Below are 20,000 nucleotides of genomic sequence, written 5' to 3' on the forward strand. Positions count from 1 at the left end.
AAAATGAAGTATGGTGTACATTTACAATACTTATATATGGATCGCTTGTTACATGGGTAATTATGTCTGACTTATTATTATTATTTTTAATTTTTTTTTCTTTTCTTTCCATATTTTCCTGTGTATATATATGTATATTTTTTTATCTATATGTTTGATCATTCTAAATGATATTTTTCATAAACTTCTTACATAAATAAAAAAAAAAAAAAAACATTTAATCAAAATTTACTTTAATAGCCATATAATAAATTAAAATTAATTCGGAATTTATTCTATGCATCTAAATATAAGCATGCTAACACAAATATTTATTAATCATAACCTTTCTATTTTATGTTTAATTTCATTAGTAAACATTGATATAGGCGTATTGCTTGTATGATTTGATGCTTAAAAACTTAAATTATTTGATTTTTGTTTTGTACATATACGATATAATAATTTTGCATTGTTAAATATGTTGCATATATTTTAAAATATTTACATGTACATGTATATAAAATATTCACATATATGTGTAGTATCTTGATAAGAAAGAAGAAAAAGATAAAAAAAAAAAAAAAGAAAAAAGATATACAAATCATTTCCATTTTTATCACAGCCATACATATTTTTGTTTATAGACATACATCAAAGGTTCAAACGACAATGCCACGATCATCGAAATACAAGAAGTCTTAGATCAACAAAGAAGAGCCATAGAAAGGGAGATGCAAAATTATGAGTATCCCAATGGAAAATATGGTCTCAATATTAGGTAAAACAAATGCGATACATATAAATTCTAATGTATCTTACAATGTATAAAACAATACATAGATCAAAATATGTGTTTTGTATATATTAATATGTAGTAAATTGGACGACTTAGTTATGGAGAAAGATGGTACTCCAATGAGAAGTATAATTTTGACAAGTTGGCGAAGTGGTAGCACATTCCTTGGCGATGTCATAAATGCACATCCAGCAAATTTCTATCATTACGAGCCATTACTTGATTTTGGAATTGTACAAATCAGAGGTCCACCACTTGCAGAGGAAGCACTTCAAAATATTGAATCCTTGTTAAATTGCAATTTTCACAATCTTGGTAAGAATCTAGAATTAAATATTATTACGATTAAAACTTATAACATAAGAAATAATTATAAAATTATTTTTATATAATTTTAGATAGATATTTAGAATATGGGAAAACTCATCCATGGGTCTTCAATCACAATACACATTTATGGCGTCAATGTCAAATACATAAAAAGATCTGTTGGGATTCGCGTTTCGTTTCAAAATTTTGTCAATTATTTCCATTTCAATCGATGAAATTAGTACGTTTAAGATTACGTGCGGCAGAAGATCTTTTAGCTAAAAAACGGTAAGTTTATATATCTTCATCTAATATCATGTAAATTTAGTTCTATGTAATTCACTATTAGCCTTTTAGTTTAGGGATAAGATTGGTATTGTTGGTACGTGATCCACGAGGAATTTTACAATCAAGAAAGCATAGAGAATGGTGTCCTACCAGTCCAGATTGTTCAGATCCAGCTTTGGTCTGTGCTGATATGGTTTCAGATTTCAGTGCTGCAGTACGTTTGATAAAAAAATATCCACATTCTTTCAGGTAAATATATGAAGGAAAAAAGAAAGAGAAAAAGAAAAACAAAAAGTAGAATCATTTGGTCAAATTAATTGAATGAAGTTGGATATTCATTTGATCAAATACATTTTTATCGTAGTATCTCGTAAATGATATCAATAATTAAATAATTTTTTAATAATATATATAGATATATATATATATATATATATATTTGATATATGATATGATGTGTGACACACAGGGTGGTGCGATATGAAGATCTATCAGTAGAACCGTACAAATATGTGAAGGAACTTTATACATTTTACGGTTTGGATTTCCATCCTAATGTAAAAAGATTTTTAGATACTCATACAAAAAGTGACGTTGGTGGTGTATCGAGTACATTTCGTAATTCCAAAGTAGCCCCATTTCATTGGAGAACCGATTTAGAGTTCGAAGAAGTTGATGAAATTCAAAGAGTGTGCGGATCTGCTATGAGATTATGGGGATACGTTGAAGCAATTAATGCTACTCATCAAAAAGAATTTGATCCTATTACGGAATATCAACTACAATTGTGACATCTAATGTATAGAATATTTCCAACTGATATGGTGTACAGTACAGTAGTATAAAATATCGAGACTATAAGAATTAGTTATTTTGATTACGTGCAGCACATCGAGATCATCGAGTATGGTACACAATTCGTGAAAATAATATTCATGATGGATGGTGTTCCATAGGGACATATACTCAGGAATATAGTAACAACATACCACCTGTGAATATTTCAATATTCAACTATCGTAGTTAGAAAATTTTTTCAATTCTGGATATATTTAATCTGAGAAGACCAATGGTGATGCCGTTCCTCAATAAAAATAATAATAAAAAGAAAAAAAAAAGGAAAAAAAAGGAGAAAAAAAAGAAAAAAGAAAAAAAGAAAAATGAAAAGAGAAAACAGAAAACAAGAAAAAAAGTAATATAATAATAATAAAAGTCTCTTTAGAAGTATTGCGCCAATGCGAAGAACAAGAATAATTTGTTGTAGGTTTTAAATGATTGAATTTGTTAGGTCGTATAAATATACCTAACAACACATTTTGACACAAAAAAGAAAAACGAACTATAATATCTACTCATATCAGTGAATCTCTAGTTAAATTATCAAAATTTGTATGACCCTCTCTGGAGAGCCATTTCTTAGATACGAACAAGAAAACTAACTATTATAACGCTTATATCAAATATTTTATGATAAAAGCTGATTTTCTTTGTTTTTTATTTTTTTTATTTTTTTTTTTTTGTAATAACCTCATGTAGGTCACAAAAGACATATTTACATAAAATATAACATACGTCATATTATATACACAAAATGATTCATAATTCTATTTGATTGATTTAAAAAAAAGAAAAAAAGAACAATAAAACAAACATTCACACATATGTGTATAGTTCAAACTCACGATAATACTCCATTTCATTTTTCACAAGTTCTCTTTTTATATATGTATATATATATAAAAAATAAAAAAAAATATATATATATATAAAAAAATAAAAAAAAAGCCTAGTTGAAAAATGCTGTGAAATACTATATATACACACAAATACACACACACACACACACACATACACATATGATAAACTAATAATGTAAATTTTAAAATATATTCGATTCTGGCAAATTAGTTGATAAGACAATTTTCGAAGTTTTACACAATATACATATTGTTACATTTGTAAATCTAACTGCGAATTAATTTAATCGACAACTTATGGATCTGGTTTATAAATCTCGAGAATTGACCAATGACCGTGCTTATATATATATATAAAAAAATAAAAAAAAAAAAAAAAAAAAAAAAGAAAAAAGAAAAACAGATAGAGAGAGTTAACATAGACTTGCTTTAATTTAGTAATATATATATATATATATAACAGTCAGTGGTGCGCAAATTATACTTCTATATAATTTGTGTTACAATTATATATTGTTAAATTTACAAATAGTAATATCACTTTTTTTTATAATTTATTTTCAAAAAGCAAACGAATATATATTATTTGTAAATATTATTATATTGGTTGTGTTATAAAAAAAAAAAAAAAAAAAAAAAAAAAAAAAAAAACAAAAAAATTGAAAACTATAGTCTGTATATCATATAATTGATATAACGCAATACGACCATCCTAAAACTATGCATAATACATAATATGTGATGATTTTGTGTTCAATGCATAGAAATATGAATATATTATCTTAACAATTTCTTAAAAAAGGTATACAATATGTGCAAGTATTATATAAAAAATACATTGCCACAAAAAATTATTTCGCACGCAAAAATATCTCATACATCCTGCTAAAATAGTTCAATCTACTTTTAATCGATAGAAGATATAAATCATATGACATTAAAATTATACGTTCACATTGATTAATTTTACAAAATCTTACGTGAACATAAAAGAACATATACACGTATAAACACTATAAGCTTTTATCGTCATATATATATATATATATATATAAATTTAGCATGAATACAAAAGGCATAATGATGATATGATGGCCATCATTGATTTAATGCAACAATTTTTAGATTGTATATTTTACTTTTATTAGAATTTCTGCATATCCAATAAAGTATATATTATATATTTTTACAATAATCATAATGAATCAATATAATCCATTACTGTTCAGTTTGCATCCAAGGTTGATAGTTCAAGTATTCACGTACTTTTTGTGAATACAGCCCCCATATATCCACACAAAGTGCTTTTTCCAAATTATAGGGCTACTCGTAAGGCCAAGGATGATTACTTTTTTTTGAGCAGGAATGAAAAGAAAAAAAAAAGAAATTAAGTTAAATTAAGAGAAAAAGAAAGACAACATAGATTTATCTAGTAGATTATTTTTCATTTCAGGATAATAATATTTTATCATTAGGAATCATAGCGTATATTGAACGAACATCATGCGTAATATTAACAATTCAATGAATTATATAATTTTGTTGTCATTGTTAATTACTTACAAGATGATATATATATTATTTTGTTTCATTAGTTTCACGATGAAATTTTGTAATGCTTAAACTCCTGTCTTGATTTCTTTGAATCATTCACTGAAAAGATAAAAATAAAATTGAGTTGAAATTTTCAATATAAATGTAAAAAAGACATTCCTTTGGTAATAAGTAAAAATAACTCAGTGAGGGCAAGTTGTAAGTCATGGATTATCATTATAGCGTATAAATATGTTTAACATCATAGTACTCTAATAATAAATATATAAGCGATAACAAAATCATTTTTCATATTGAATTTTATATATACTAACCTGAATTAAAAATTTTGTAGAAACGTTTATCAGCGATTCGATCTCAATTTGTCCGTCTAATAAAAAAAAGAAATAAAAAAAAAAAAAAAATGCATTGAAAATATATTCAAATAATTGTAGATCATGCATTTAACTACTATGTATGATACATCAGATAATTTTTTACATCAATATAAATATTTCAACCATATGCTTGTATTAATTCATCATAATAATTAAGCAAATAACACACACACATATATATATATACGCATGTATACGAATATTAATTTTATAACTTACATTGCGTGATTACATACTTCTGGTTTATTATTATATCTTGAAGTTTTTCCTTTAAATCTGAAATAAAAATTCTCTCTGTTATATTTCCAAAATATTTTCATATTTAAATAGCTAAATTAAAAATCAATATCAGAACATTTCTAATCACCATTTATTAATGTAAGACAGGGATAACTTAATTAATCATCATGTAATAACGATATTAATATATAAATTTATACAAAAATATAATATTACATACAATATATTAAAATTAATTAATTTATTTTACTTACGCAAATGTCATTGTGATTTTCATATGTTATGTGGATTATCTTTCACATTGTAATATCATAATTCAATGTAATGTAAATGGTCAACCATTTTCCAAGTTATTTCCTATAAATAAGAAACATTTATATTAAAAAAGTATCCACCATTATAAGTTCATCCATATATATATAATATCATTTATACAAAATTCAGTTCTAATATATTCTTCATAAAAAGATCCGCTTGACTGGGGCATACAAATTAATATCATCATGTAAAATATTATTCTGTAATTATTACAAATTATACAAAATATATATTACAATATTTACCTAATGATTTCCTTGAATTGTATGAATGTGCCATTTTTAAGAGATGCATTCCCATAGAAATTTATTATCTGGGATATTTACCTATAAATAAAATGTACATATAAATTTTTAAATAATTATAATAATTAATGTAAACAAATACAAATTTTTGTCTTCTTTTAATATCAGTAAAAACTACTCTGTCATGGTATTCAGACTGGGGCAGTAAATTTTCATCATTTTTTATCATACCAATTAACTTAAAAATGATAGGAACGTACGTGCACATAATCTTAAAAGTATTAAAACGCAGTTGCATTGAAATGGGGCTAATGAAGGAAAACCAAAAAAGAAAAACAAAAAACCAAACAAACTAATACTCACTACAATTTTAACGTGGATAAGAACAAATTTTTGCAGTGTGAACATTATCCAGCATGGATGCTAGCCATGAAGCTGAAGCTTTATTAATCGCCATTATAAGGTGCGAAGAAGGAGAAGAAGAAGAAGAAGAAGAAGAAGAAGAAGAAGGAAACGTTCAGCTTATATGCGGTTGCTAGAACGAAATGGAAAAACTAATTCGCAAAAAAAGAAGTTCTATTCTTATGCGGAAAGATTAATAATCAATTAAGAAATCAGCAGCATATGAAGATCATAATCAAGAAGTAATCATACGAACGAGACTAAAGATGTCTTCATCATCATTGAAATTAATTCCGGATACATCGTGCAGAAATATTTAAAGTGTTGTGAGATAAAAATATATTAATAAATTTAATCTAATAAAGCTATTTTATATGAACGTACTATTTTATGATAAATGCATGAAATAATACACGTGGATGAAGCTAGATTCTTAAATAACAAATTGAAAATGTTTTTACCAATGAATATGAATTCGTAGTTACGTAGAAAATTCTTCAGATGAATGTTGCTCCGTCGACAGCCAAAGATGAAATGAATGAGAATAGAACAGACTAAAGAGGAATGTCGAATTAACCGGAAGTATCGTTTCCTCGATCTTTCACTCTCATTGGTTAATATTTTTGATCAATTTACAATCGAACATGCAACGATATATCGCATCTTTTATTTTATCTATTTTTCGCACATATTTCTATTCCTTTTAATGTCAAAATTAAATGAATTATATTACACGATATTTACTTTAATTATTTCGATAGTGTTCTAAATTAAGATAAATACTTATACATTTGTCCGCATAGATGGCAATAGTGTTCTGTTTTAATATTAATTTTTTTTTTTTATTATTATTATTATTATAAAACGAAATACAAATGAGAGAATTTCTTATTCTATTATTTATTATTTTTTATAACATCATAAAATTAACTAATTACATCATGGTATATCTAATTTTGTATAGTTATTTTTATATAGTCCCTAGAATAAAAATTTATCTACTATAGAGTGGTAACATTGACTCTACATTTATATACATATATGTTTGCATTTATACATGAATTTTAAAAGGCGATGATCCAAATCTAGATACCTTTTATAACCTCCAAAGATCATACAAATATTTATTATTCAGTAAATTATTCTATTCTCTACTTAATGAAATGAGGTTTACATTTCACAGATTTTTCAATTACAAAGTACTTCACAATATAAGGTTGGTTATAGATAGAATAATTAAAAAAAGAAATGAAATATGAAAAATATATAATTTTAATAATATTTAATTACTTTATATAATATATAATAATGAAAATGTTTTCTTTAAAAAAATTTTCTTATTTTTTCATAGAAGTTTACATGTTTCGCAAAATGCAAGAAAAAGTAGTTACGATGGACCTGGGAAAACAACAGTAACCATACTCAATAAAAATGATACCTCTTTACTGTTAATAACCGGTTATAATCAAGTATGTCCATTAATTTTCAATTATTATATCTTACATGTGTTATAAAAATTATTTTTTGTTTTTCCTTTGAATAGACAGGATTCAAATTAAACAATGGTCTCAATATAATTGGACCTACGGTTTTATTTTCCAAATCGTTATTATTTTGGAATGTTGCATCTGCAAAGGATATAAACAAAGATTCACTCATATTATTTAACATTTTAGAACCAAAGTTAGATTTATTAATAATTGGATTAGAAAAAAATTATGATCACAAATTTATTATTAATCTTAAACAAATCATAAAAGATTTGAATATAAACAGTGAAGTTTTACCAGTAGATCAAGCGTGTAGCGTATTCAACTTTGCAAATTTAGAAAAAAGGTATGTTGCCGCAGCTTTGATTCCATCTAAACAGAATATTATACTTCCTTCATTGATTGAACAAAATTTTAATAAAGATAATCAAGTAACATAATTTGAAAGTAATTAAATGATGTAAAGTTATAAGTTTACTGTTAATGATATTATTTTAAAATCATTAAGTTAAGCGAAGAAGTACGAGTATAGAGTACATTCATAAGTTTAATTATGAGATATTTTTATTAAGAACAATATGTATATTAAGTGACGTTATATAGAAAACAACGATTCTCTCGTTGTTTGTAAAATGAAGAAAGAAAAAATGAAGAAGAAAAAAAAAAAAAAATATCTTATTATAATGTTAGAAAAAAATGTAAATGAAAATATATATGAGACGAGACAGTAAATTAAAAAATGTTTACCCAAAAAAATATGATCGAACAATTAATCATAATAACAACAACAGCAACAACAACAACAACAACAACAACAACAATAATAATAATAATAATAACAAAATAATAATGCAAAATTGGAGTGTTTGCGAAATATTATTATGTAAAAGATAGACGTAAGTTCTCTGAGATTTAAAATTGCCACCTGATATGATTTAGTACCAAAGAGATATTGCAGATGGCGTTAGAGAAAAGAAGATAAGAATGCGATAAGGAACAGTCGATTCTATATATTTCGATAAATTTCATGAACGTAGAAAGAGATATGGCTGTCAACGCGGAAATCGGCGAACCTTAAAAGTCGAGGAGGCATCGCACTTATACGAAAACTCGGAATGCCAGTCGTGGTCGTTCCGGTAATGTCTTAAACTTTCGTCCGATCACGAAAAGGTACATATTGAGAGAAAGAGAGAGAGAGAGAGAGAAAGAGAGAGAGAGAGAGAAAGAGAAAAAAAGAAACAAAAAAAAGGTAATTCGAGCGCTCAAAAAAGTACATAAACACGATTTATTAATATGAATTTAATATTTAACATGGTAGAGGTAACATTTTTGCTTCGTAATAATAATAATAATAATAATAATAATAATAGTAATAATGGAAAAAAAAAAGTGTATTTAGTAGATGAATGTGACGAGCGAGTTTACAGATATCGATAGAAAATCTCGATTATTTCGTATTTCTCGGTGATTGATTGATTGATTGATGATGATGATTATGATGACGACGATGATGATGATGATGATGACGATGATGGGTAAGGAATTTGAAATTGAAAAAAGAAAAAAGTAATGGGAGGAAAGAAGGAAAAGGAAAGATATGGAGAAACGATTTCATTTTTATTATTGAATTCAAATGGATAAAAAATATTAGGACGAATTGTCCTATTTGAAAGGATATTCTATTCGAGATTTGTCGAGACGATGATGACGTCACTCGTTCTCTTCCTCTTTTCACTTCCACCTCTCTCTCTCTCTCTCTCTCTCTCTCTCTCTCTCTCTCTCTCTCTCTCTCTCATTCTATTTCTCTTTCTCTCTCTCTCTTTCTCTCTTTCTCTCTGTCTGTCTGTCTCGTTTGCGACAGGGTACAGGCGACGTCGTGACGCGTCGCCGCGTCTCGAGTGCTTTCAGTTTTTTTTTTTTTATAAGAGAGAACTTCGTAACGTATCGTAAGAGAACGGTTTCGTAGTAGCGAGATTTAGACGTTAGAAAGAAATAAAGAAATAAATAAATAAATAAATAAATAAATAAATAAATAAATAAATAAATAAGAACGTACATACGTACGTACGTACGTACGTACGTACGAACAACCGACCGACCGACCGACCGACCGACCAACCAACCAACCGAACGAACGAACGAACGAACGAAAGTAAGAAAGAAAGAAAGAAAGAAAGTAAGAAAATCAAAGTAAAGAAAAAGGAAAATGGAAGTCGTTCTTGGTCGATACTATATTTGAAGTATAAAACGAGTGTGGCGAAGCGTCGATCGAAAAAGATTTTCTTCTGGTTAGAACGAACGTTCACGACGTTCCTACTAGATCCGTGAGTATATTCATTGTCTCTTCTCGCGTTATATGGAGAAGGTTTTTTTTTGTTTCTTTTTTTTTTCTTTTTGTTTTTTTTATTTTTTTTATTTTTTTATTAAATAGAAAAAATAAAAGAAATAATAATAAAAAGGAAAAAAAAAGAAATAGATTAAAAAAAAAAAAAAAAGAGAGAAAGAAAGGAAAAAAAAGACTCATTCGTCAAACGGTGCATCTCTATCGTTTGTCGTTTACGTTGTGTGTGTGGGCGCGCGCGCGTGTGTGTGTGTGTGTGTGTGTGAGGCGACACCAATTACGATCAAGAGAAAATGTGCGAGAGAGAGACAAGAAAAAGAGAAAGAGGGAAATAAAGTGTCGTCTTCTTTTCTCTTGAAATTGCAAAGGCCTCATCTCGGCCATATTAAATTATCTATTTTCAAACTTAATACATACATAAGTTCGTCACGAAGGACATTCAATGAAAAGGACGAAAAACAAGGAACGTGCGTTTCGAATTAATACGTTAGAAAAAAAAAAAGAAAATATCTCGCGAGTTAAATGTGTATGTGTGTACACATATATATATATATATGTGTGTGTGTATAAAAATGTGTGCGTGTGCGCGTATATATCGTTTCACTGAAAAACGCCATAACCTATAATATCTTCGTCTACTGTATCTCTTTTGCTATTTTTATATTATGCTTTTTTCAAAGATTCGTACGCGCGTGCGCGCAACGTGTCTGTGTGTGTGTGTGTCTCGTGCTGTTTTTAATTATAACATATAAGATATATATTTTTATTTGAAATTTTCGACGGAAAAAAATTTTTCTTGCTTTCGTTCGACGATTTCACATTTTAGTAATTTTTCTCTCTCTTTCTCTCTCTCTCTCTCTTTCTCTCTTTCTCCCTCTCTCTCTCTCTCTCTCTCTCTCTATCTATCTCGGATGATACGCATTTCGTGTTTCGAATAATAATAGGTTTTAGAAGAGGTAGGAGTTAGTTAAGCACATATCGTAAGTGGTAGAGGTGAAGATCGATTACATTTGCTCTCTATGCGAACGGTACGGCTGCGTGATAGAAATGATATAGAAACGCGCTATTAAAGGTTTTGCTTTCGATTTACCCTCGTAATCTCTTTTTATATCTATGTATGTTCGATTCGAGTCGATACAAGTGGTTTTATAGGTTAACTTTTCTCTAACGGTTACGTTTTATACGACGAAAACATTAACTTCAATAATAATAATAATAATAATAATAATAATAATAATAATAATAATAATAATAATAATAATAATAATAATAATAATAATAATAATAATATTGTATAAATTTAAATGTCAATTGAAAATTTTGTATTTGAAATTATAAAATATTATTATTATTATTATTATTATTATTATTATAATATTAGATTTGCGTAAAGTGTATCAAGTGTAATGCAAATACGTTTTATAGGTTATCTTTTCTTGAAACGATAAAAAAAGTTCGAAAAGTAGAAAGAAAACGCGTTGTCGAATGGAAAGGTTGCGTAATTAAAAGAAAAAAGAAAAAAAAAAAAGAAAGAAAGAAAGAAAGAAACACACAAGGAAAAATAATGCATAATTCTTTAATTGAAAGTTATAAAAGTGTATGAAAAAGTTTTTATAACGTTGTGACATTCGAGTGGATTTGTCGTTTTAATAAATTATCCTTCCTCAAACGGTAAAAAATAGTTTAAAGAACAAAAAGATACATGGCGTAATTAAGAAATTAATGGATTATTTTCGTGTTGAAGGATAGAAAATCTTTGTGAAAAAAGTTTATAACATTGTAATATTCCTTTTTTCTTTTTTTATAGGTTATCTTTTTTTTTTGTTTTTGTTTTTTTTTTTTTTTTTTTTTTTGAAAATATTAAAGTACGACAAAAGGATACATAACGCAAACGTTTTTAGTAAAAACATTTTATTAAATTAAATTAAAGAATAACAAAAATGTTTAAATATAGAAATAGGAAAATTTTTGAAAGAGCCTGTAGTGTTACGATAATCTTGGATATAAAGTCAAAGTCGTTGTTGAGAATAGATAAATAGATAGATAGATATATACTTACGTACATACATACGGTATGTACATACCGGTGTGTCGCATTGCCACGTGCACGACGTGCCGATTGGACGATGAGAATGTAAATATCAGTTGGTACTGAGTTAACCGGTCGAACGGACACGTTTCGTTTCAGAATCATTTCGTGTTTCTCTTCGAGAAACTTTACTACATAGGATTAGTACATAGACAAAGAAATTAGTTTGATCTCCTTGAACTTTTGTTGTGTACGTATATATATATATATATATTACTCCATAACTTAGTATATAGAAAAATAATTAATTGGATTCTTTTGTTGGACTTTTGGTATGTACGCATGTGTGTACTTGTATATGTGTGTGCGTGTATATATATTTGATGCATTTGTATGTACATCCGTAACTTGGGTCGATACCGTAAATCGTGCATATTACGAATGCGGATGAACTTTAAATCATTTAAAATGGAGTCAAAAAATATTTTTACTCATTCATTCTCGTTGTAAGTTTCGTTTTTATTTATTTATTATTTTTTTTTTTTCAAAGGTTCTTTGTATCCACATATTTGTCATTATTTTGTCTTTAAATTTTTTTCGAAGAATAATGGATCGTATGAAGGATGGTATTAGGAAATTGATTACGCAATCCCAATTATAATCCGCCATCTTACATAATAGTATTATTCTACTCGAAGCCGCCATTGATTTCTCCCTCTCCCTCCCCATGTTCCTCTTTTTATTCTTTTAATCCCATATTCTAATTGCGTTAACTTAAAACTCGTTTAGAAGTTGACATAGTGTCGCATATTAGAAGCGTTCGTAGAGATCAACTTGCTACAGAATTTATAAATAATATATTACTTGTGCTGATCTTCTATCATATATATATATATATATATATATATATATATATATATATATATATATATATATGCATAAATTATTGATTTCTTCGACGAAATTATATGAAATTAATTTAGGATGAATTACAAATGATAGATAAAAAAATTTAGCATTGGGATTGTGACACGAATATATCAATCGAGATGTACTTTATATTTATTTACAGTTAATAATTCGTGTAGGATTTTTTTGAGTGACAATAGTTACCTTTTATACACAGTAAATAGTTTAACATTGAATAACTACGGTATATAATCATTAAGTGTACAGCGTATAACGAGTATTCAATGTTGGATCACTTTAGTATACAGTGTACATTTAAATGTTGGATAACTATAAAACTATTAAATGTTGGATATTGGGTAACTATATCATTAGCGAGGAATGGAGTTAAGATTTAATTAAACAAACAATATTTTTTTTTTTTTTTTTTTTATAGAGAGCGAAGAAAGAAGGAAAGGAAGAGGAAGAAAAGAAAGAAAAGATAGCAAAGTGCAATGTCGTATCACCGCGGAGGTCAAACGGGCTCCGTAGCCGTGTCTTACAGTACCAGCCCAATGGCACCACATTCACCTAGCAGGCGATATTCAAGTGGCTCGACATCTTCGAGTACAACAACATCCGGAGTTGGAGGTGGTGGTGGTGGTGGTGGTGGCGGTGGTAGTAGTGGTGGTGGTGGTGGTGGTGGAGGTGCTAGTAGCAGCAGTGGAGTAACCGGTAGTGGAGGGAGCAGTAGTTCAACGTCCAAGTACAATTACACCTCAAGAGATACCCCATCGTCGCTTCGAGATCGTTCGAGCATTTATTCATCGTCCCCATCATCGACGATTCCTAGTCTTCGTTCCAGCTACGTTTCCGATTGCAGAAGATCTTATTGCCAAACTGGAAGGTAAGCCATCGTTTATGTTCATCGACATGACGCCAAGAAATATCAAGAAAATTTGAACTCGGTCCAATTGCGTCGTCGCTCTTTTCTTCATTTATTCACTTATTTACTTTCTTTTTTTATTTTTTATTTATTTATTTTTTTTATTTTTTTTCTTTTTTTTTTATTTTTATTTTTTTTTCTATATTATTTTTCCCTTTTGATTTTATACGATCGAAAAACACTTTATCAGATGTACGCGTTTTGTTAGGATCATAAGTATTTCGCAAGTCATTGCAATCTAAAGTCATTGTTCTTAGCATAATGCAACCAAGTCGTAATCAAAGTCAATGTAGTCGATAATAAAGTCAAATGAGTTGGTACGCGTTGATAACAGGAAAAGAAAAAATCCTGTTAATTAAAATAGAATGACGGAGGAACATTGTTAGATATTAACAATGTTGAGAAAAAGTGTTTGTCGGTCTACCGATTCTTATCGATAATTTTAGTTCTCTCACAGTTTTTTCTTTTTTCTTTCTTTCTTTCTTTCTTTCATTTCTTTCGATTTTCTCGCGTATTTTCTCGCGGTGTAATAATCGGTGGAAGGGTAGTAGCAAAATTTAGTACTGCGATTGGTGGAGTGGGAGGAGGGGTAGGTAGGTTTATGCAAGAGAAAAAGAAAAAAAGAAAGAAAGGAAAAACAAAGAAAAGCGCTTACGAAACGACGTTAAAATCGTTTCTGATCGATCGGCCCGCAGTTACTACTCATCGGCTACGACCAGCAGCCTCCGCAGGAGCTACTTGTCGGAGTACAGCCGACCTCAGTGCTCACCCTCAAGGTGAGCCTTTGCACGTGGCGGCGTCAGTAAGCAGCGTTCACCCCCCTAAAAAAATCACCATTTTATTATTATTTTTTTTTTTTATATTTTTTTATTTTTTTGCGTACTTTATCTAACACGCACATATAAATAACTCGTTCACGACGAAGACATTTTCGTTTTTATTTTATTTTATTTCTTTATTTCACTTTATTTCCAATTTTTTTTTTGTTTGAAAATGTTGTGGCTCACCTAGACATCGCCGAATCGACCCGATTCGACTCGATTGGTCTTAAAATTTCAATGGAAATTTAATGGTCGATCATATGCTTGCACCTTTTATGCTTTAGAAAATCGAACGTTCGAGGTAAAGAACGATAAGCTTGTAGAGAAAAGGTAAATGCATGGAACTTTGTATCACTTTTTGCTATGAGTTTTGTGTGACTATATTTTTTAACAATATATCATTAAATATCTCACATAGGACATACGCATAGACGAATAGAGAGTTAGAATATATCATTGGTATATGCTATCTTTTTGCGGATACTTACGAATATATATATATATATATATATATATATATATATATATGTATATATTTGTAGATGTATGCAAAAAAGCAATCGTTGGCCAGAGTCCACGAGCAAATAAAGGAACGCGCGTACGTTCGTAATATTAAGATCGGACAAATATTACAGGTCTTCGTACGGCGGTGATACAACTGGCATCGGTGGAAGCGTCTGTAGTACTTTGGCAAACGGCATCAGTAGCATCGGTTCCAGCGGGCGATACACATCGTCAACATCATCTTCCTACCTATCATCTTCAACCGCTTCCTCGAGGGATCGTACCTTGGAATCGTCGGCGTTACGTCGAGACATTAACGCGGACATCATTGGAAGGTGTTCGCCTTTGGTTTACGTACCTAGCGTCGTCCGTCACTCTTCTCAGAGTGGCACTCATCGTTGGAAGCAACAGCAACATTCGAAGGCAGCAACAACAGGGATTGGTGGTTCGTCTTTGAACGAATTGATCGGAGGGGAGGAACACGAAAGGAAACGAACGGGAAGTGTACGTCCCGAATCTTCACTCTCCTCGTCTTCCTCGTCGTCATCGTCGTCCGCCATCACAGGTGGTGGGCTTTGGTCGAGGTCTAAGGGGAGGCCACCTATCGCCGGCAGCACGGTGCTCACCACCGGTACGGGGCATGCACGCGCCCACAGCGCAACATCGTCCGTCGAGGTAACAATCGCCGGTCATCGGGCTGACGAGGACGATGACGACGACGAAATCGACGACGACGATGACATTGAGAACGACGACGACGACGAGGACGAGGAAGACGACGGCGACGTCAACGACGATAATGATTACGTGAACGACGAGGACGAGAACGAAGACGAGACTAACGAGCGCGATAACAACGACGACGACGACAACAACGAGGACGACGAGGACGACGAGAACGAGGACGTTGACGCGGCCATTGGGCCAGCGAATGTAAATGACGACGATGACGACGACGAGGACGACGATCGACGGAACGACAATAACAACAATAACGCCAACGGCAATCTCGACGGGAGCGGCAACAGGAATAATACTAGCAGCAATTCGGGCTCCAACGAGGAGGACGGATACGTCTACGAGCAGCTAGATTATAACGACGATCCGCGGCGCGACGATGACGACGCGGATAACAATCGTATCAACCGCCATCACCACCAACGCTCTCGTCGTTCGGTCAGCAACAAACAACGTATCTCCGTTTCCCCGACGGCCGAACGTAATGTCGCGGCGACCATAGCTGCCGCCATTGTTGCTGCCGTTAGACCGCGTAACGAGGGTGGTGCTGGCGGTGGTTTGATTCCTGTTAATCTTGACCTGCTAACTAATCTCGCTAATACTAATCCAAATAATACCACCGAGCATTTGATCGATAACGACGAGCAGAGTAGTCAACACAATTCCTCGCTCCAGTCGGACGATTTTGAGATCGACGATAACGAGGTAATACGTGGGGTCAACGAGATAGCCTCGATCGAGCCGGTCGATACTTATCGTCGGAATGTTCTTTCCTCTGGAAATCACGACATATTGGACGGTCTCAGTACCAAAAGCAATTCGCCCGTTAATCCATTCGATATCGAGGAAAATGACTTTGAGGTCAGGACTTTGTATACCGTACTTCAGAACGGTCTGTCGGGAAGAAACTCCGATGACCATTCCGACGATCCGTCCGTACCTTCGACGTCCAGCCGGCAGGAAGGACATTTCTCTGGAATCGACAGGAACACGGGGGCATCCGCTAGTGGTGGTCTTACCTCATCTTCCCCTGCAACACCTAACACGAGACAGCAAAGTCTCTATCGCGCTGGCAACGAGCAGTTCGTGAGTGTCGTTTTGATAATATCAAAGCTATCTACGTCGCTTCTCTATGGATCAAATTTGTTAAAGGAGGAAAAGTTGAAACCCTCCTTTTATTATCGGTTGGTATCGTCCTTTTAACCCTTTGTGTTTTGCTTTTCCTCCTCTCTGTCTATCTATCTATTTCTATCTCTCTTACTCTTACTATTAATCATACGATATTATATAAAAATAAGAACGAATACGACGAACTATGTTATTAAAGGCTCGAACGATGTATAACCCACCATGTGTAAAAAATATTCTTATTGTGAACGTATTAGTTTCGATACAAATTTCTTACTACGGATACTGTCTGTCGTTATGTAACATAGTTCTATGTTGTATAAGTCGTGTCCTCTCCACCACGCCCGTCATCTGTCGTATTACGTTGCTGTTTTATCTAACAGCTGCTATCTAACAAATATCAACCCATCAGATCATCCAACTTCTCGATCATTGGCGATCTAATATAAATTACTTAGGATATAACATTTGTTTAGGAAAATTTGATAAAATCTTATATAGACTGATCTCTTATCGTTCGATCAATTCTTATTGTTATATCTTCGTATCTTCGTCAAATTAAGATTCTCTATGTTTTTTGTATGTTAAAATTACGAGAGAGAAAGAGAGAGAGAGAGAGAGAGAGAGAAAGAAAGGGAAAAAAGAAAAAAAAAACAAAGAAAGACTAAGATTCAGTGGTGAGAAGAAAGAGGGCGTAGCTCGAAAAATATATTCACTTTGATTACCTCGTTCCAAACTCGTGTTACGAAACTTTGCACGTTTACTACTGGGTCCAAGTCACCAACTAGAGACTTTCATCTGCTAACCGTGAGCACCTCCGATTTTTATTTATAGATCGGAGCTCCTTTGCTACTTCTCTCTTGCTCTCTCTCTCCCTCTCTCTCTCTCTCTCTCTCTCTCTCTCTCTCTCTCTCTCTCTCTAGGAAATAGAGTTGCCAAGTAGAAATATGCCCATCGCGTATCATTCTCAAAGTGTTATTCGCGTTTCTTTAATCGATCGTTGTTTCATTATCATTCACAATCTTGAATATTGATTTAATCGCGATAAAAGACAAAAAGAAAAAAAAAAAAAACAGAAAAAAAAGAAGAAGAAAAAAAGACGACACGTGGCTAGGTTTTCTTCTTCTTTTCTTTATTTTGTGACTTTATTCGAAGAAGGTAGTCTAAACTAGACAGTTGAAATATTTTCCGCTTAGCGAGATAACTACTACGTCTCTCTTTAAAAATGAAGGTCACCACCATTTTCTTCTCGAAAACTCTCCTCGATCACAACGACTCGAAGATAATCTTTAACCCTGTTAAAAATCTTTACAAATCTAATAATTCTTCGAATTTGTTTGATAACTCAAAATATATACATATATATATCGTATCTTGATAAATTTCATTATCAAGTAATACATATATACATACGTATATATGTGTATATATATATATATATATATATATATATGTATATATTTTGGTGTCACGATTGAAAATATATTTTTCTTCGAAAGTGCCATTTGATATTCGCGTAAACTGGCTTACGTGGAAATAATTGGTTGGGTTTTGTGGTGTGCTTGGACGTTGATAGTACTAGTCTCTGTTTATGCATTTTTATTAGGCATCGTCGAGCCTTTGGCAACACAAAAACGTATATCGACTTATGTTCGTATGACAACGAATAACGTTGGTAATACGATATCTTCAAATGCCATTATATTTCCACTAGAGGTTAATCTTAAGGTAAGAGGATGGTATATATATATATACACACACATACTCACACATATATATATATAGTTTGTCCGTTGTTCTGTGGAAATTTGTTATTTTTTCTTTATATATTAAAAAAATATTTTCTTCTGTTATTTCTTCCTTTTTTTCTTTTTTTCTTTTTTCACTCCTTTAATTTACGTTGCACAACTTTGTATTAGGAACGTATTATTGTTCAGTCATTAGAAAAAATTATGTAATAAAAAATGTCAGTATTTGTAAGTGATTCAGTAAAAAGAAGAAGAAGAAGAAGAAGAAGAAGAAAAAAAAGAGAGTACGTTATTATCTAATGCAAGGTTGTAAGTGGATTTTGTGTGAAAAATATAGCCCCCTATGGACTAATCCACTGTACTTTTGTGATAATTCTTTTCGTCATCGCCGTGCAATGTTTTTTAGGATATATATCTCGTGTTTAGATCGTATAAGATATATATATATATATAATGTCAGATGGTAGTGATGATATAAGTAACACATTGTTCATTTAAAAATGTCATGTCATTTTTCTAGGAGGGCAGTCCAACCAATAGACCGGTGCGTAATCCATTCCAAGCTCATCGGGACGAAAGATGTGGCTTAAACGGTTTGCGAAATATCGGAAATACAGTGAGTAGAATATATTTGAATGAATAAACATTAATAAATTCCATGTAAGAAGTTTAATAATTCTATTTCTTTTCTCTCTCTCTCTCTTTCTCTCTCTCTCTCTCTCTCTCTCTCTCTTTCTCTATAGTGTTTCATGAACAGCGTGATCCAGTGTCTGAGCAACACCAGACCACTTTTAGAATACGTGATGAACGAATATTACTTGGTCGACATAAATACCACAACGTCGAGTATGAAAGGTGCTTTGATAAAAGCGTTCAGTCAAGTAATACAAGAATTGTGGCAAGTTGACGGGGATCACGTGGTCAATACATTAGCTTTAAAATCTCAAATACAAAGATTTACGCCACGATTCATGGGTTATAGTCAACAAGATGCTCAAGAGTTCCTCAGGTATTTGTTGGAAGGATTACACGAGGATGTTAATAGGGTCACCATTAAACCACAGCCGATTCATACGGACATACCTGATATGTATACGTAAGAGAATTCGTATATAGTTATATATATATATATATATATATCTTTTCGTTTTGTATAAAA

General features: G+C 31.1%; 3 protein-coding genes, 2 long non-coding RNA genes and 2 other non-coding genes across 20 annotated transcripts in view; 3 read left to right on the forward strand and 4 right to left on the reverse strand.

The window, feature by feature from the left end:
* The window catches only part of LOC118451115 (carbohydrate sulfotransferase 5), a 7,244-nt gene extending 3,793 nt beyond the window's left edge, over positions 1 to 3,451 (forward strand). For 3 of the 12 annotated variants that reach the window (XM_085655349.1, XM_035887375.2, XM_085655351.1), the window contains exons 3-7: positions 627 to 760; positions 858 to 1,093; positions 1,177 to 1,375; positions 1,445 to 1,624; positions 1,845 to 3,450. In XM_085655349.1, the coding sequence (XP_085511475.1) occupies positions 627 to 760; positions 858 to 1,093; positions 1,177 to 1,375; positions 1,445 to 1,624; positions 1,845 to 2,166 (1,071 nt within the window). In that variant the 3' untranslated portion in view covers positions 2,167 to 3,450. Of the gene's footprint in view, positions 1 to 626; positions 761 to 857; positions 1,094 to 1,176; positions 1,376 to 1,444; positions 1,625 to 1,844 lie in introns of all 12 variants that reach the window. The other 9 variants (XM_035887347.2, XM_035887311.2, XM_085655347.1 and 6 more) reach the window with 6 other exon arrangements.
* A 299-nt stretch (positions 3,452 to 3,750) lies between these two features.
* LOC118451158 (uncharacterized) lies at positions 3,751 to 6,751 on the reverse strand. 2 transcript variants are annotated; one of them, XR_004841035.2, is made up of 8 exons: positions 6,670 to 6,751; positions 6,170 to 6,341; positions 5,807 to 5,887; positions 5,498 to 5,600; positions 5,223 to 5,279; positions 4,941 to 4,996; positions 4,636 to 4,725; positions 3,752 to 4,420 (listed from the first exon to the last, which is right to left on the reverse strand). It is a non-coding gene; the product is annotated as an uncharacterized LOC118451158 (long non-coding RNA). The 2 variants fall into 2 exon arrangements; XR_014983811.1 differs by lacking the exon at positions 6,170 to 6,341 and having other exon boundaries at positions 3,751 to 4,420; positions 6,670 to 6,749.
* On the reverse strand, positions 5,345 to 5,420 carry LOC118439710 (small nucleolar RNA R38). Its single transcript, XR_004837635.1, has one exon. It is a non-coding gene; the product is annotated as a small nucleolar RNA R38 (small nucleolar RNA).
* LOC118439705 (small nucleolar RNA SNORD31) lies at positions 5,965 to 6,032 on the reverse strand. Its single transcript, XR_004837634.1, has one exon. It is a non-coding gene; the product is annotated as a small nucleolar RNA SNORD31 (small nucleolar RNA).
* Positions 6,752 to 7,261: 510 nt separating the features above from the next.
* On the forward strand, positions 7,262 to 8,416 carry LOC118451149 (NADH dehydrogenase [ubiquinone] 1 alpha subcomplex assembly factor 3). Its single transcript, XM_035887407.2, has 3 exons — positions 7,262 to 7,424; positions 7,560 to 7,677; positions 7,752 to 8,416. Exons 1-3 carry the CDS (start codon positions 7,372 to 7,374, stop codon positions 8,136 to 8,138), a joined length of 558 nt encoding a protein of 185 aa, XP_035743300.2. The 5' UTR covers positions 7,262 to 7,371; the 3' UTR covers positions 8,139 to 8,416.
* Positions 8,417 to 13,471: 5,055 nt separating this feature from the next.
* Positions 13,472 to 20,000, forward strand: part of LOC118451072 (uncharacterized) — a 9,584-nt gene continuing 3,055 nt past the window's right edge. The window contains exons 1-5 of one of the 2 annotated variants that reach the window (XM_035887225.2): positions 13,472 to 13,863; positions 14,598 to 14,678; positions 15,359 to 17,051; positions 19,362 to 19,457; positions 19,585 to 19,937. In XM_035887225.2, coding sequence (XP_035743118.1) covers positions 13,472 to 13,863; positions 14,598 to 14,678; positions 15,359 to 17,051; positions 19,362 to 19,457; positions 19,585 to 19,937 — 2,615 coding nt within the window. The remainder of the gene's footprint in view (positions 13,864 to 14,597; positions 14,679 to 15,358; positions 17,052 to 19,361; positions 19,458 to 19,584; positions 19,938 to 20,000) is intronic. The other variant, XM_035887232.2, reaches the window with a different exon arrangement.
* Positions 13,714 to 17,956, reverse strand: LOC118451162 (uncharacterized). Its single transcript, XR_004841043.2, has 3 exons — positions 17,819 to 17,956; positions 14,558 to 14,723; positions 13,714 to 13,856 (listed from the first exon to the last, which is right to left on the reverse strand). It is a non-coding gene; the product is annotated as an uncharacterized LOC118451162 (long non-coding RNA).

The sequence above is a fragment of the Vespa mandarinia genome, chromosome 2 (genome assembly GCF_050613455.1).
Source record: "Vespa mandarinia isolate Hongniang chromosome 2, ASM5061345v1, whole genome shotgun sequence".
Taxonomy (NCBI): Eukaryota; Metazoa; Arthropoda; class Insecta; order Hymenoptera; family Vespidae; genus Vespa; species Vespa mandarinia.